General features: G+C 40.9%; 1 protein-coding gene across 1 annotated transcript; it reads right to left on the bottom strand.

Moving 5' to 3' along the window:
* Nucleotides 1-7542: 7542 nt before the first annotated feature.
* Nucleotides 7543-10312, bottom strand: LOC113085764 (uncharacterized). The gene is made up of 5 exons (XM_026255253.1): nt 10275-10312; nt 9721-9780; nt 9168-9440; nt 9012-9088; nt 7543-8839 (listed from the first exon to the last, which is right to left on the bottom strand). The coding sequence occupies exon 5, from the start codon at nt 8817-8819 to the stop codon at nt 7713-7715; it is 1107 nt and encodes a 368-aa protein (XP_026111038.1). The 5' UTR covers nt 8820-8839; nt 9012-9088; nt 9168-9440; nt 9721-9780; nt 10275-10312; the 3' UTR covers nt 7543-7712.
* Between the last annotated feature and the right edge of the window lie 6526 nt (nt 10313-16838).

The following is a 16838-nucleotide window of genomic DNA, read 5'->3' as shown; positions in this document are numbered from 1 at the left end:
AGAGGAGTGAACTGAAGAGGAGAAGCTGGGAATCTGAAGGGTGTGGAGTGATTCTGGATGAAGGAATGGTCTCTGATCTCTTGTCAGGTGTTCTCTAACCTCATCAGGCATTATAGGAGACAGTTTTGAGCTGTTAAACTGGCAAATGGAGGTTTAAAAAATAATTCATTAAAAGGGTGCCATTAATTGTGGCCAATGTGTATTAGAGAAAAACATTTATTTCATAATGATATTTCCCCCCATTTTAAATTCTTATTATCCAATGAAAGGATACATTTTTGTGAATTTTTCAAATAAAACATCAAAAGGATTAACAATGCAGATGAATTTTCACAGCCTTATTTGATCATATTTGCCAAGGGTGCCAATATTTGTGGGCGGCACTGTACCCCTAAAATCATTCACATAACTTATCAAATTTGTAGGTGGTGTACTGTCAGTCCAGTTATCACGGAGCAAAGCCAATGGGTCCCAAACAGTATGCCAAACACCAAATTGTTGCCCTCCTGGCTTTGGGCATGATTAGGGCTGCACGATTAATCGCATGTGATTGTCATGCGTGTCTCGTCAGTAAAGCCGGTTGTGTGATTAGCGGTAAATATCCATCAGAGTCGTAGTTCGCTGACAAGCTATGCAATATCGCATTCAATATCGCAGATGAATCGCATGTCATTATGAACGCGGTATTGCATAGCTTGTCAGCGAAAAACGGCTCTTTGTAGTACGTGCCACTCCATTTGAGAACAGGTGATGGATATTTACCGCTAATCACAGAACCGGCTTTACTGACAAGACATGCATGCTATCTCAGTGCTCAAAACTGTCAGTCAAACAGATAGGCAGGTGTAATTGTTTAGTTTAATAGTTGTTTGTGTTCCTTATCAATTTGGCAACAAAAACAATCAAAATACATGTAATTAACAAGTGTATGCACCTGTTGCATGGGCATGCTTAATTTACTGTAGGCCTTTGCAGAACAAAATGCAAGACCTCCAAACAGTAAAAAAAAATGGCCAGGCTGGACCCTGATAATTTTTACAAGCAGCATCTGAAAACTAATATTTTCTCTGTTATCTCGGTCAGAGACAACAGACCTCATCCTATGCCATCATTTCATCAAATAATTATTTGCGTGCCTGGCCAAGGAGTGGTACCATCCGGAGCAGAAGGTGGCGGTAATGCATCATAAAGATGGTTGGTTGCTATCCACTGTAAAGACGAACAAGATGAAGTAGCGCTGTCGTGTCACTACTGATCGACGATCAGCGATCTTAGCAGTTGTATTTCCCGATTTAAGTAAACTTGGTAAAAAAAAAGAGCTTCGCTACTGAAAAGCTATCTGATTCAGAAAGCAGCGAAGCTACGACCAAACTACTGAGAAATGTAGTTAAACTAGTAGCTTCGCAGCTTGTAGCGACGCTACTGCCCAACACTGCTATTAAGTTGGTCAGCTCCTCAAATGTGGTTACATCAAATGCCATACCCCAATAGCCCAGCCAGTAAGCATGCATTGTAAAATCAGAGTACATTCTTTACTAGGCCAACTTCTTGCCTTCGCTATTCATTCAAACAGCATAAAAAAAGTTTCCAGAGCTCGCTCATTAAATTTCGGAATTAAACGCAAATTACCAGCAGTGCTAAATGTTTGAGAAGCACCCGACCAGCATTTTTGCAGCTCAATATTGGTCTGTTCATTTTGTCCAAATACAGTATATATAGGGGAGTGGTAAGGGGGCCTTTATCACGATCATCAGCTTGAGTGCCCATGAACTCCAGTAGAGGGCACTCCACTCAGGGCTCTTGTATTTGGTGGCCATTTCCATTCTATTCCATTTCCCATAATCTGGTTCTTAGGGCTAATCACCACCAGGTGTTCCCCATTACCACTCCCCTATATATACTGTGCTTGGACTCTCAATAATTGCGAAGTCTTGTTTAGTCCCGTCTAGCATTTTCAAGTGTTTCCTTAGTGTTTGTTCATTTCGTGTCTGATTTTGGATTGTGTTACTGGCTTTGATTCTTTGCCGTGTGTCCCGACATCTGCCTGTTACTGTATCTGATTTTGGGAACTACTTATATGTGCAGCATGATCACGTGAACATTTTTTCGAACAAAAGACTGTTATGTTTATTTTTCTGAAGTAAATAACGTTAAGTTACTATTCACAAGCATTTACTGTAATTATGGTATAAATCCTTGGAAAAATATGTAACATTTTAATCGCAATAAGCTTTGGGCTTTGTTACTTTCTATTATAACACAAAACCTCATGCTTCTGTCAATTTTAATATAAAATATAAACAATAAATTTGCCTCCTTTCATACAGCATGTGAATCAATTATATTTTCCTGTTTAATATTTGCAGCATGAAAATAAAAACGTAAAAAATATTGTTGAAAAAAACCCAGAACAATTTAATACAAACACGTGTCTCATGAAATAAATCAATTTCGAGATAAATAAAAAAAATCATCAGTAAGCCTATTGCTGTTTCATTTTATATGTGAAGAATGACAGGTGCCACATACTTTTCTTAAATTCATTTTTAATAAACTATACATGTGTCATATATTAAATTTTACTTCATGCAATGTAACATGATTTCATTGTTGTAATTTTTACTTAATTCCTAAAATATTATGATGCTGTGGACTTGCTAATTTTTTTTAAATAAAAATATGTAAATAGGTTATTGTTATAAATACATACATTAAAATTAATGTTCAAATTAGTGCCATCATTCAGGCTGTTCACAATATGTTTTAGCGTGTAGCTTTTATGTTTTTATGACCTACCTGACCAGACTTGCTCTCCTGTGCCATCGACTCCCCTGTGGTGGTCCTCTACTCTGCCCTGGTGGGCTTCTGTCTCATCTGCTTGGCTGTGGTGGTCCTCTGCCCTGCCATGGTGGGCGTCTTTTCTATCTGCTTGGATGTGGTCGTCCTCTGCCCTGCCATGGTGGGCGTCTTTTCTATCTGCTTGGATGTGGTGGTCCTCTGCCCTGTCATGGTGGGTGTCTTTTCTATCTGCTTGGATGTGGTGGTCCTCTGCTCTCCCCTGGTGGGCTTCTGTCCCATCTGCTTGACTCCACTGTGATGGTCGTCTGCTCTGCCCTGGTGGGCTTCTGTCTCCTCTGCTCGGCTATGGTGGTCCTCTGCCCTGCCCTGGTGGGCATCTGTTCCATCTGCTCGGATGTGGTGGTCCTCTGCTCTGCCCTGGTGGGCTTCTGTCCCATCTGCTCGACTGTGGTGGTCCTCTGCTCTGCCCTGGTGGGCTTCTGGCTCAGCTGCTCCACCCTGATGGGCTTCTGGCCCATTTGCTCGACTGTGGTGGTCCTCTGCTCCGCTCTGGTGGACTTCTGTCTCTACTGCTTGCCTGCAGGGGTCCTCTGCTCTGCAATACTTACGGCATCAGATGGATAAAACCTGTTTGTGGGCAGCAAGTAGAAAAAACTCAACCGGGAGCACTCTCGCCGACATCTGACATGAGCACAATACTCAACAGCATCAGACGGGTAAGCCTCTCCGGGCACAAGAAGGAAAGGGTAAAGTTGTGTTGCCAGGGGGCTCTCGCTGGCGTCCGATGGGAGCTCAATAATCAAAGCATTGAATGGGTAAGCCTCGCTGACTGTAGGAGGAAAAGGTAAGGTTGTGTGGCCTGGAGGCTCGCGCCAGCATCCCATGGGAACTCAATACTGACAGCATCGGATGGGTAAATTTTTTTTGGCCATAGGATGAAAAAAGTTGTCTAGCTGGTAGAATCCCTTCGACATCCGACGGGAGCTCAATACCTACAGTGTCAAATGGGTAAGCCTAACCGACTGTAGAAAGTTAAACATAATGTTGTAAATACTCAAGACATCAAATGGGAAAGCCTCTCCGAATGTAAGACAGAAAGGTAAAGTTGAATGGCCAGTATATTGCCAGACAGTGAAGGAGTGTTTTTTTTTTTTTTTTTGTCTAAAATAGAGGTTCATGGGAGAATTGCGTCTGAGAATTTCTAAGGAGGAGGTATTCGAAGATGGACTAGTATGGCTGGATTGGAGAAGAAAAAGTCAGTTGTCTATCCAGGAGGCTTACACCAACATCAGATGGGAGCTCAATACTCACTGCATCGAACGGGTAGCCTCACTGATGTAAGACAGAAAGGCCAAGATTACTTAACCGGGAAAGCTCTTGCGTCATCTGATAGGAGTTTAATACTCACAACTTCATAGGAGTAAGCTTTGCTGGTAGTTGAACGGAAAAGGCAAAGGTTGGCTCAACCGGGAGCACTCTTGCAGCGCCTGACAGGGAGCTCAATACTAAGAACAATTTAGTTGTCTAAAAGGGTAGACGCTATGAGGATAATTGTTTAACAATTCCAATGAGCTGCTTCCGATAACAAGTCAGAAAATCTTGGTGCATGTAATCGTGCTTGGGTGGAGTAAGAGAGAGACTCTGTTCTTGTCATGGCATGACTATTTGCCGTTGTGAGCCATGCAGGTGCATGAAAGAGAGCCTATGGAATCACTGATAGTCTAAAAAATATATACTTTCAGATGCACTGATAAACTGATGTTAGATATAAAAATACTATATTTAAAACAGCTAGTTCATGAAGTCGGGCACTACTGTCATCTTGCTTGTCCTGTGACAAATTTGCCGCATCTGCGTGTAGCGGTTGTTCCTCTGCGTTGTGTTTTATGGATGTTAAATAAAAGAATTGTCCACACAAAGCTAGTATTTAACTGATGAGGATTTAATTGTAGTGCCTGTGTAGTAAAACAAGCAAACAGACAGGCACTGTTATCTGCAACAGCTCTTAATTATGCCTCTCCTCTCTGATGGCATTGAAGCAAAGATTAACATACACACACACACACTTTACAACACACATAATATATATAATATAATATATATATATAATAGTATGAGTAATAAAAATAATAAACTAAGTCATGTAATATAATAATACATTCACAAACATGTCCTTCTTATATACCAATAATTCAAAACAGCATTATAGTGTTTCTTGAATACTATTTGACATACCTGTGTAGTAAAACAAGCAAACAGACAGGCACTGTTATCTGCAACAGCTCTTAATTATGCCTGTTAACCACAAAATACATGTTAAGTACCCCAGGCAATTAACCACAGATCACACAATGAATGCAATATACAATATATATAAAATATATCTCCTAAGTGTACAAACTACAAAATATATTAAAGACTAAAACATATATTTAATATTGTTTACAAAGTATAATTATACATACACATCTTTTTAATTAAACATCTCAATCTATTATTTATCAATTTCTATTTATCTATATAAAAATATTCCTTAATTGAGATGTTAGCCGCATAGCCGCTAACATATCCTTCACACACGCAACGCACACACTTTGCCGCCATCTCACGCAATGCACTATTCACCAGTAAAGAGCACTCAAATAACTACATTTACCAGGTTAATAACACGAACTAATGGTCAAATATAACATTACACAGAATACTTTTTCGTATTGGCCACACAGACATGACATGAACACTTATAACACATTTTAACATTTAATGAACGGAGCTCATGAAAATCGTACCTCTCCTCTCTGATGGCATTGAAGCAAAGAGGACGAACTTCCGATTGCGCTGCGTTTTGAACGCCTTACCTACGTATGACATCAGCCGACGTACATACTATATTCAATAAAAGCACGCAACATTTTCAAAATAAAATGCCCCAAAACGATTAATAATAAAAACAAATATATATATATATATATATATAAAATGAATTATAATCTGGTGTAACAACATATCCCTGCTACATCCACCCCCACTGTTTTACACCAGATTATGCATTACTTACAAAGTCTTGCTAAATTAGCGAAGGATGCCACATTTTCTGAAATCACATTAGATTTGTTCAGTTCTTAACTATCTCTTTCGAGATTAAGGAAACCCAGGGGTAGCTAATCCCCAAATAACCCATAGAAAACCATGCCTTGTACACAGTTCTACACGACACCAACAATGTCCCGTTAATGTACTCATTACACTCGCAAAACATGTATTTAACAAAAACAAGCAGGAAAAAAAAAAGAAAGTCTTTTAACTCTTTAACAAACCTATTTGTTGTTCTCAATTGAACAGTTCAAATTTCATGAATTTCATACACTCTCTGAGTTGACATTGACTGTATCAGTCTGTTAACTGGCTTAATCAATCTCCCAAATCTTGACCTAAAGCCATCTTGTAGACCAGAGACTCTTTCATTCCCCTGATCTTGCACACTGTGCAATGTCATAGGAATTTCTGCAACAGTTGAAGTACACTCATCAACTTCAGAAACACAGTCATCACTTAGAACCATCGGAAATCGGTGCATATCCTTAAGTCACCGTTTTTCTTCCACACTAAAACCAATGGTGACGCATACTCACTGCTCGACTTCCTAATGATCTCCTTGTCCTCCATTTCATCTAAAGTTTCTTTCAACTTCAAGTAATGAGCAGGAGAAAGACGCCGGTATGGAAGACGAAAGGGCCTGTCGTCTGTAACTCTGATACGATGACAAAAACCTTTCGCTTCGCCACAGTCCAAACTGTGCCTGGAAAACACACACTCATATTTTTCAATGAGATCCACTAACTTGTTCTTCCAAAAAGGAGACACTTCACAATCCCCGACATTCAAGTCGCTCAGCCCCAGGTCGTCCAACCTGCCGTTACCTGTCAAACTTGCTCCAGATGTAGAGCCACCCACAGTAAGGCTACCACATGACTTGTCAGAACGTACCGCACCTACATTTTGACTAAACACTCTGTCACGACCCCAAACAAGATGTTCGCTCCTTGGCTGGAGTGTCACAGCTGACCTCAGTCTCAGAGTACCCACCCTATCAGGAATCGAATCACCCCTCCATCTCTCGATACAAGAAAGTATGCGTAAAAACTGGCCATTTTCAGATAGCACAATCGAGTCAGGTCTCTTAACCACTTTCCAAAATTGGTCCGTATGCTTCATCTGACTTATTAGAGGTTTCAAGACATTTGTGCCAAGTATGATCTGGTCCTTTTGACCCCTTACAATCAGAACTGGGACAATGAAACTGACCCCGTACACTTCAAGCTTCAGATTGCACACACCATCTGGAGTAGTTTGTTTGCCACCACAACCCACCAGGACAATATCTGAAGAGCTCAGGATATCCCGGTCCAGCACCCCAGCGTCTCCAAGTTGAGGAAAAACTTCCTAACTCAGAGTGGTCGCCATGGAGCCACTGTCCAGCATCCCCCGAAGCTCAACTTTGTCCTGTAGTAACACACTTGTATAAAATAAACTGTTACTTTGATCAACTTGCATGCTGTTCTGGAAAATGACTGTTTTTGTTTTGCCAACACTCTCACAGAAGAAAGAATAAACAGACTCAAAATCATTCTCAGAGGAACTACACAGCCCCACTTCGCCCTCTGCCCGAAGGGAGCTGTCTAGTTTCCCCGAGACGCAACTCTGTCATGCTGACCGGAGCCCAACCTGGACGTTATTCTATGACTGTCGCAGTTGTAGCTCGCATGTCCAGCCGCAAAACACTTGAAACACAAATTGTACATTTTACAATGAGCAGTCGTGCTGTGCTCACCGCTTTGACACACTCTGCACTCTCGAATCTTATTGCCCATTCGTTTAGGCCAGGGGCCTCGTACAGACTGAGTGTTGCACACTTACGTTTTTTCAAGCAAAGACAGGACTTTGTCCAATGCATTCTCGTCAGCTACGCCCCCACCCTGTTCAGACTTAGACGATGAGACAGGCACATCAACGTCTGGCTCTGAGACAACCGTGGTGAATTGTTTGACAGTGTGATTCGTCAACTTGCGTTCCCTTAACAACTCGTCAAGCTGCTCCTGCACCTCAGATGCATTCCATGACTGTACAGGCTTACTCTTGAAAACGAAAGCTAACTCTTTGTCAGGGCAGTTACGAATGAACATAACGGCCACCTCTTTGCTCCTGTTATCCAGGGAACTCCCTTCCCATCTTAAACTTTGCTCTGCAACATCTGCTGCCTTGTTTAGTCTTATCCAAAAATCCCAAGCGCTCTCCCTGGGATATGGTCTCACAGAATAGAAGTCAGCTAAAGGAATACCTGAACTGCTCTGGTCCCCGAAGTGCTGCTTCAAAACAGAAAATACAGAATCAACAGTTGGAGTTGTAGAACCATTGCACAGCCATACTCTCATTACATCTCTGGCCCGCCCCATAACTCTGTTCATTATCTCATCAACCATTTCAGACTCTGTCACATCAAGTTTGTTCAAATATACCCTCATCGTGTCTTCCCATTCCAGGACTGAGTATTTGTCTGAACTATCTCCTCGAAAGTGTGGTGGTGCGGACACCTCAGCTCTCAGGATCAAGTTCATTTTTGACGCGTCAATGACAGTAGTATTAGAGGGGTCAGTCACATGACCACTGACACCTTCCTGTAACTTTCTAGCAGATGGATGGTTAGAAAAGTCAGGCCTCATCATACTCTCTCTAATTGATTGCCCAATCTCAATACCAATTTGTCTTATGAGGTTACTCATTTGACCAGACATTTCTGACTCTTGAGGAGCGAATTCATAGTTACTGGCTGCAGCGATTGGACTACCGCACATTTGAACTCTGTCATCGGGGGAAAGACCAATTCCTCTACCCCGACCTGTACTACAGTACTCAGGATCTTCAAACAGCTTTGCTCTGTCAGGCGTATTCAAAAGACTGCCCCGCCCCCTACCAGCTGTAAACGTGTTGTCCCACCCCAAATCACTTTGTTTAGCAGCCATTTCGCTCACGCATCAGAATACTGTCAAAACACAAAAATATTAACAAAACAAATAAATAAATGTAAGAGAAACCGTTTAAATTTAGAAAAGTGAAGAAAAAATAAATAAAAATATGACCTTAAAACTCATATAAAGCACAGTCCACTTTTTTTAAATCCTCCTGTCAAAAAGTCAATTGATGACGTTTAGTACCTTCATTTACAGTTCAGTCAAAACAAGTTAGGCGGCGACACACCTCGATGATCCAGCACGCTGCTCACTCGATCCACCTTAGACACAAATCACCAGTTCAACAGTCTGTACTTCGCACACCTGTGTCTTCAGCGTTGAATCTCTGCAACACAGTACGTCAGCAGTCTCCTCCTAGACACAGTTCAATCCGTCAGACGTCCGAACTCCACCGAAGAAACAGCAACAAATGACAGAAGCACCTCCAGCCCCCCTCATCGGTAGTCACACACCACGTCAGCAATCCCAGCGGTCGACAACGATCAACCAGTCGGCGGGTCACGGCACCAGTTTTGTAGCGGTTGTTCCTCTGCGTTGTGTTTTATGGATGTTAAATAAAAGAATTGTCCACACAAAGCTAGTATTTAACTGATGGGGATTTAATTGTAGTGCCTGTGTAGTAAAACAAGCAAACAGACAGGCACTGTTATCTGCAACAGCTCTTAATTATGCCTCTCCTCTCTGATGGCATTGAAGCAAAGAGTAACATACACACACACACACTTTACAACACACATAATATATATAATATAATATATATATATAATAGTATGAGTAATAAAAATAATAAACTAAGTCATGTAATATAATAATACATTCACAAACATGTCCTTCTTATATACCAATAATTCAAAACAGCATTATAGTGTTTCTTGAATACTATTTGACATACCTGTGTAGTAAAACAAGCAAACAGACAGGCACTGTTATCTGCAACAGCTCTTAATTATGCCTGTTAACCACAAAATACATGTTAAGTACCCCAGGCAATTAACCACAGATCACACAATGAATGCAATATATAAAATATATAAAATATAGCTCCTAAGTGTACAAACTACAAAATATATTAAAGACTAAAACATATATTTAATATTGTTTACAAAGTATAATTATACATACACATCTTTTTAATTAAACATCTCGATCTATTATTTATCAATTTCTATTTATCTATATATAAATATTCCTTAATTGAGATGTTAGCTGCATAGCCGCTAACATATCCTTCACACACGCAACGCACACACTTTGCCGCCATCTCACGCAATGCACTATTCACCAGTAAAGAGCACTCAAATAACTACATTTACCAGGTTAATAACACGAACTAATGGTCAAATATAACATTACACAGAATACTTTCTCGTATTGGCCACACCGACATGACATGAACACTTATAACACATTTTAACATTTAATGAACGGAGCTCATGAAAATCGTACCTCTCCTCTCTGATGGCATTGAAGCAAAGAGGACGAACTTCCGATTGCGCTGCGTTTTGAACGCCTTACCTACGTATGACATCAGCCCAATGTACATACTATATTCAATAAAAGCACGCAACATTTTCAAAATAAAATGCCCCAAAACAATTAATAATAAAAACAAATATATATATATATATATATATATAAAATTTATTATAATCTGGTGTAACAACATATCCCTGCTACATGCGCACGGAAGTTATCAGTCTAAATGTTCTGCAAAATCAGTCAACGGTGAAAAACAATAGTAGATTTCATTTAAAGTCCAACAATTTAACCCTAATATGGACGTAAACGATTGTGTTAAAAATAAAGTATTCAAAACAGGTAGGTTCATATATTTGGAGTAAAGTTCAGATGAACTGATGCATTGGTCATACGCGCTCCGGACCACGCGCCTCATGATGAGACCGACGCACCGCCACAGAAACAAGAATGAGATGGATTCTAACCTAACTGTGGCATTAAACTCAGTGAGAGCTCATTTCAAATATTCCACATATCAGATTACCTGTTAAAGTGCAATGCGTTACGTCCATAGGGACATAAGTTATTCTTTCTTTTGATTTCATTAACCATTGGGTTTACTGTGTGTATGTGTGTGTAGACTGTGATCTTGTTTCTTTTACTCCTCCTCCTCTCTCTGCTTGTCAGGCTAATGAGTGCCACCTGACTCCTGTTTAGCTTGTTAGTTGGAGTATAAAGGAACCCCCAAGAGCTACAGTCCAGAGTGAGAGGCTGAGGCATTCCATCCTTGCAACTGCCATCTTCTAGTTCCAGTGTTGTGATTTTAAGCTCTTGTTTAAACTATTGTCTACTTAAGTGTTTGTTGATTGCTTCACCTATAGTGTTAAAGTGAAGTAATTGAGAGTTGCAGAATGTCTGTCATTTTTGTTTTAACTGCTTAAGTAGAAGTGGAATATTTTTCTTGTAGGGAGGTGGATGTCATTTATTTTAGAAAATACCCTTTTTCTCCTGTGTTTGAGTTAGAGAGGAAGTCAGGGAAGTATCTCTGTGCTTTTCTTTTTGTTGGTAGGTAAGTTAATACTGAAAACCTTAGCAAGAGGAAACTTTTTGTTTATTGTTTTGGCCTTTCCCCTCCTGAAGCCTTATATATTTTTCCATTCTGTTAAATAAAATACCTCTGGTTGTTTGCTCAAACTGGTGTTACTGAGCTTTCTTGTGTGTCAGCCCTGGAACTTGGAGACGGCAGTTCTCTCAGTCTCTCCCCACCGTTTATTTGTTGCCCCCCCTTTCACCCCTAGATCTTTGTTTTTAAAGGGGTTTGTAACAAGTGGGGGCTTGTCCGCCCGTTATTTTTATTTTATTTTTATGGCTGCGTTGATTCTGTGAGTACAATTACTCTTTTCTCTTAAACATTTAGTTTTCGCTGTCTTTGCTTTAGAGGGGGAGAGAGAGTCTCTGTGGAGGTAGAAATGGAGTTTGATTTGTTGGCGTTTACTCTGTCTCCCTCCACAGATATCTTTCAGAAATTTAGAAAAAAATATCTAATTTTGATTGCAGAATTCTTTAATATCGAGATAGTAAAAGAAGAGAAAAAGCAAGTGATTAAGGATTATTTGTTTAAGCAGCTCGTATACAATGGTATACAATGGACGAACACCCTGCGGTTGCAACGAATGTGGTGGCTGAAGAGTTTGCTTATGGTGTAAATACTATTGAAAGTGCAAGCTTTGATCTGGCCTTATACATTCGTCTAAAGGAATTAGACCTTGAAGTTGAAAAGCAGGAGAATGAGAATTTACTCAGAGTTGTAGAGGCAGAAACTGATAGAGAGGTTAAATTCCGTACTGTAGCATTACGGTCGGCGGAGGTGAAAACCTATTCCAGCTCCGCACTCGAGATCTCCCTCTGTTTCTTCTCCTCCTGTACCTGTAATCTCACACATAAGGAGTGCTCAGGAATTTGATGTCAGCAAATACATCAATCTTGTGCCTCCCTTCCGCGAGTCAGAGGTTGATGCCTACTTTGTCGCTTTTGAGCGCATCGCAGGTAAACTTAAATGGCGAGTGATATGTGGGCATTATTGCTGCAATGTAGCTTAACAGGTAAAGCTCAAGAGATTTGCGCGTTGTTGCCAATTGAGCAGTCTCTCGATTATAATATCCTTAAAACTGCTGTTCTCAGAGGCTATGAACTAGTTCCTGAAGCATATCGCCAAAATTTTCGAGTTCATGCTAAGTCAGAGAGACAGACGCATGTAGAATTTGCGAGAGAGAAAAGAGTAATTTTGGAAAAATGGTGTCTCCCCAGTAAGGCCACTACTTTTGAGCAATTACAAGAATTGATCTTACTGGAGGACTTTAAAACTTTTCTTCCCGAAGGTGTTGTCGTTCATTTAAATGAACAAAAAGTAAATTTGTTGTTGAATGCTGCTGTGTTAACAGATGAGTTTGTTTTGACGCACCGCAATGTGTTTCCGTCTGCCCGATTCTCAAACATGCCGTTTGCTAATAAAAACACTCAGCAAGATTTGTCACGTGTATCTCAGAATATGGCAAAAAGTAACGGAAATAGGGACAAGCCTGCCTCTTCTGGTAGAAGAGACAAACGTTCCTGTTTTTATAGCCTTGATGGAGGGAATCTAATTGCTGAGTGTCAGGCTTGCAAAAGGAAAAATACTGAGACTAAATCCAAAAAGGTTGCGTTAGTGCAAAGCATGTCTGTAATTAAGGATGAGTCTATTCAACCTTTTCTTCTTTCTGGCACTGTTTCCTTGCCTGACACTGCGCATCAATCTGTTGTGATTTTGCGTGACACTGGCTCAGCACAGTCCATTTGTCTTAAAAGAATTACTGCCCTTCTCGTAAAGCTCGTACACTGGCACGGATGTGTTAATTTGTGGTATTGAAATGGGGTGTGATAGTGTTCCTCTCCATCAAGTACACTTAAAATCTGATCTTGTGACTGGATTAGTTATTCTTGGAGTGCTTGAGCAGTTGCCATTTGAAGGGGTGGGTCTCCTACTAGGAAATGACCTGGCAGGTGGTCAAGTTTTTCCCAGACTTATCGTAGGGAACGACGGTAAAGCTGATGATACTTCTAGTCTTTCCCAACAGTTCCCCTCTACATTTTCTATGTGTGCAGTGACCCAAGCACAGTCAAAAAATATTGGAAGACGTTGTAAATCTTACTGACTCATTCTTACAAGTGCCCTTTGAACCTCTCAAATGTGAGTTAATGATAAAGCCTACGTTTGGGGAAGGTGTTGATGCAATTAACCCACATGAAACTCTTGGTGTTGACCGCTCAGCTAATTGCTGCACAGAAGGCAGATCCATCTATTACTTCATGTTTTGATGCTGCCCTTGCCTGTAAGAAAGTGCCCGAAGCTAGAATTGCCTACTACTGTGATAAAGGGGTGTTAATGAGGAAGTGGAAGCCAGAGGATAGTGATTCTGACTACCATGAAGTTCACCAAGTCGTCCTTGCTGCTGTTTATCGTCCACAGGTGCTGAAGCCCACGAAAATGTACCTGCAGGGCATTTAGGTGTCAATTAAACCTTTCACAGAATAACCAAGTACTTATTTTGGCCAAAGTGCAAGTCCTCAATAGCGGAGTTTTGCAGAACTTATAAGATATGTCAGAGGTCTGGCAAACCAAACCAGAAGGCCCCCGTTGCTCCTCTGCATCCAGTGCCAGTGATGGCTGAACCGTTTGAATGGTTGATACTAGATTGTTTTGGTCCACTGCCAAAAACCAAAAGTGGTTCCCAATATGTGTTAATCATCATGTGCACCACAACCAGGTTCCCTGAATCAGTTCCCTTGCACACAATTGAATCCCCTGTTATGATTAAGGGTCTTGTGAAGTTTTGTACTATATTGGGTTACCCAAAGAGATCCAAACAGATCATGGATCAAACTTTACCTCAAAGAAATTCAAGCAGTTTTCAGGCCCATATACTATTGAAAGAAAATTGAGTGACACTGACTATGTGATTCCCACCCCATACCGGAAAAGACGTAAACGCGTCTGTTACATAAATATGTTGAAAAGATATCTGAAACGTGATGAGGGAACTTACAACGCTACTCCAAGTGTTACCCCTGTAGCTACGGTCTCAACTGCCAGTTATTGTCTTGCCAAAGATGGCTTGATAGATAAAGTTCCTGTCAGCTCATGTGGAAAACTTAAAAATTCAGTGATTCTGCAAAACTTGCCTAATAATCTTCCCTGTCTGCCAACGTAAAGAACTTCTGCAGCTAATATCCAGGTACCCTTCACTGTTTCTTGATGTACCAGGCAGAACTTCAGTGCTGACCCATGATATTGATGTGGGAGACTCTTTGCCAGTAAAACAGCTTGCCTACAGAGTGAACCCAAATAAACATGTAATAATGAAGGAGGAGGTGGAGTACATGATACGTCATGATATTGCCGTGCCCAGTCAGAGCCTGTGGAGTTCCCCCTGTTTACTGGTGCCAAAGCCAGACTCATCTTTTCGATTCTGCACAGACTATCGCAAGGTGAACAAAACCCCCTAGGCAGACTCGTTCCTGTTACCTCGAATGGAGGATTGTGTAGACTGGGTGTGCTCCGCTAACATCATATCAAAATTAGTCCTCCTTAAGGGCTACTTGCAAGTCCCCCTAACTCCCCATGCTTCTGAAATTTCTGCATTTGTGACACCAGATCATTTTATCAGTACAACGTGTTGGCGTTTGGGATGCGAAATGACCCCGCTACCTTTCAACGTCTGATGCAGAGGGTCCTGGCAGGTGTCACACATTGTGAGGTCTATATCAACGATATTGTTGTTTATTCACGCACATGGGAAGAGCATGTTAAAAAACTTGAAAGTGTAATCAATAAGTTTGCTATAGCGTCACTAACTTTAAATGCTGCCAAATGTGAATTCGGAAAAGCAGCAGTCACTTATCTGGGAAAACAAGTGGGTCAGGGATGTGAGACCTGTGGTTGCCAAAGTGGAATTTTACAGTTCCCCACCCCCAGCAATAAGCGTGAGTTGCGCCGATTTCTCAGAATGGCTGGGTACTATTGAGGGTTTTGCAGAAACTTCTCTGCAGTAGTTTCTCCACTCAATGATCTCTTGAGTAGTAGCGGAAAGTTAATCTTGGTTTGTGAATGTTCGCTAGCTTTTAGTGCAGTGAAAGACCTGTTGTGTAACGCACCTGTACTTCTAGCCCCCAACTTTGAAAAGTCATTCAAATTGCAAGTGGATGCCAGTGCCACAGGGGCAGGTACAGTGTTATTACAGGAAGATGAACATGGTATTGATCATCCGGTGTCCTATTTCTCAAAGAAGTTTGGGTCCTATCAGAAGCAATATAGCACCATCGAGAAAGAAGCTCTTGGTCTTTTACTTGCGCTTCAACACTTTGATGTTAGCATAGGAAGTAAGTAAGTAAAGTTTATTTATATATAGAAATGACCCTTTTTCTCCTGTGTTTGAGTTAGAGAGGAAGTCAGGGAAGTATCTCTGTGCTTTTCTTTTTCTTTTTGTTTGGTAGGTAAGTTAATACTGAAAACCTTAGTCAGAGGAAACTTTTTGTTTATTGTTTTGGCCTTTCCCCTCCTGAAGCCTTATATATTTTTCCATTCTGTTAAATAAAATACCTCTGGTTGTTTGCTCAAACTGGTGTTACTGAGCTTTCTTGTGTGTCAGCCCTGGAACTTGGAGACGGCAGTTCTCTCAGTCTCCCCCCACCGTTTATTTGTTACCCCCTCCCCCTTTCACCCCTAGATCTTTGTTTTTAAAGGGGTACATAACAAATGAAATACCTTGTATCTGCAGACAATGTACGTCTGTTTGGATTGAGACTTCTTCACTGCCTACAGGCTCAAATCATCCTTGCGAGCACCGGCAAGTGTGAAATGCAGTGCTGAAATGGAATAACGGAGTAGTTTGATAGCTGAATTATGGTAGGCCACCTAATAATGATAATAAAATACATTAATAGGAAAATGAGCCTAATATCATCTTGACTATTGTCGATACGTAATACTATCACCACAACCTAGGATGAATAGGCATAACTTCAAAGTGGAGGTGATATCGACTTTTGCCAGAAGAGAACCAAGACCCATGGAATGATGAACAACGAATTGTTTCTTTCTCTGTCTCCTCTTCTTCTCTCTCTCTTTGAGGTGATTATGTTTGAAAATGGCTAGTTATGCAGATCTGAAGGATCGATTAGGAGTTTCTGACCCCAGAATTATCAAAGTAGCCGCTCCAATGGTTAATGCAAAACTGAGAATGTGGGGCATCGAATCTGATCATGAACACTTGTTCAAATTCACATCGCCTATTGGGGGAAAGCTTATTTCAGTGAAATTGCTTTATGTAATGAAAATCTGAAAAGTGAACTTTAGAAGTCCACATTCAAGGATTTTTTTTTTTTTTTTTTATAGACACTGCTGCGGCAGTGGGGAGATACAGAAGAGGCTCCTGCTGCAACGGCAGTGAGGAGATACAGAAAAGGCTCCTGCGGGAGCAGACACTGCTGCGACAGTGGGGAGATACAGAAGAGGCT

The sequence above is a fragment of the Carassius auratus genome, unplaced genomic scaffold, assembly GCF_003368295.1.
Source record: "Carassius auratus strain Wakin unplaced genomic scaffold, ASM336829v1 scaf_tig00042172, whole genome shotgun sequence".
Classification (NCBI taxonomy): domain Eukaryota; kingdom Metazoa; phylum Chordata; class Actinopteri; order Cypriniformes; family Cyprinidae; genus Carassius; species Carassius auratus.
Note: the sequence above shows the minus strand (reverse complement) of the source record. Positions and strands in the feature narration are given on the sequence as shown.

Excerpts from the sequence above, each read along its gene's own strand:
- LOC113085764 (XM_026255253.1), bottom strand. The coding sequence starts at position 8,819 with ATGGCTGCTAAACAAAGTGATTTGGGGTGGGACAACACGTTTACAGCT.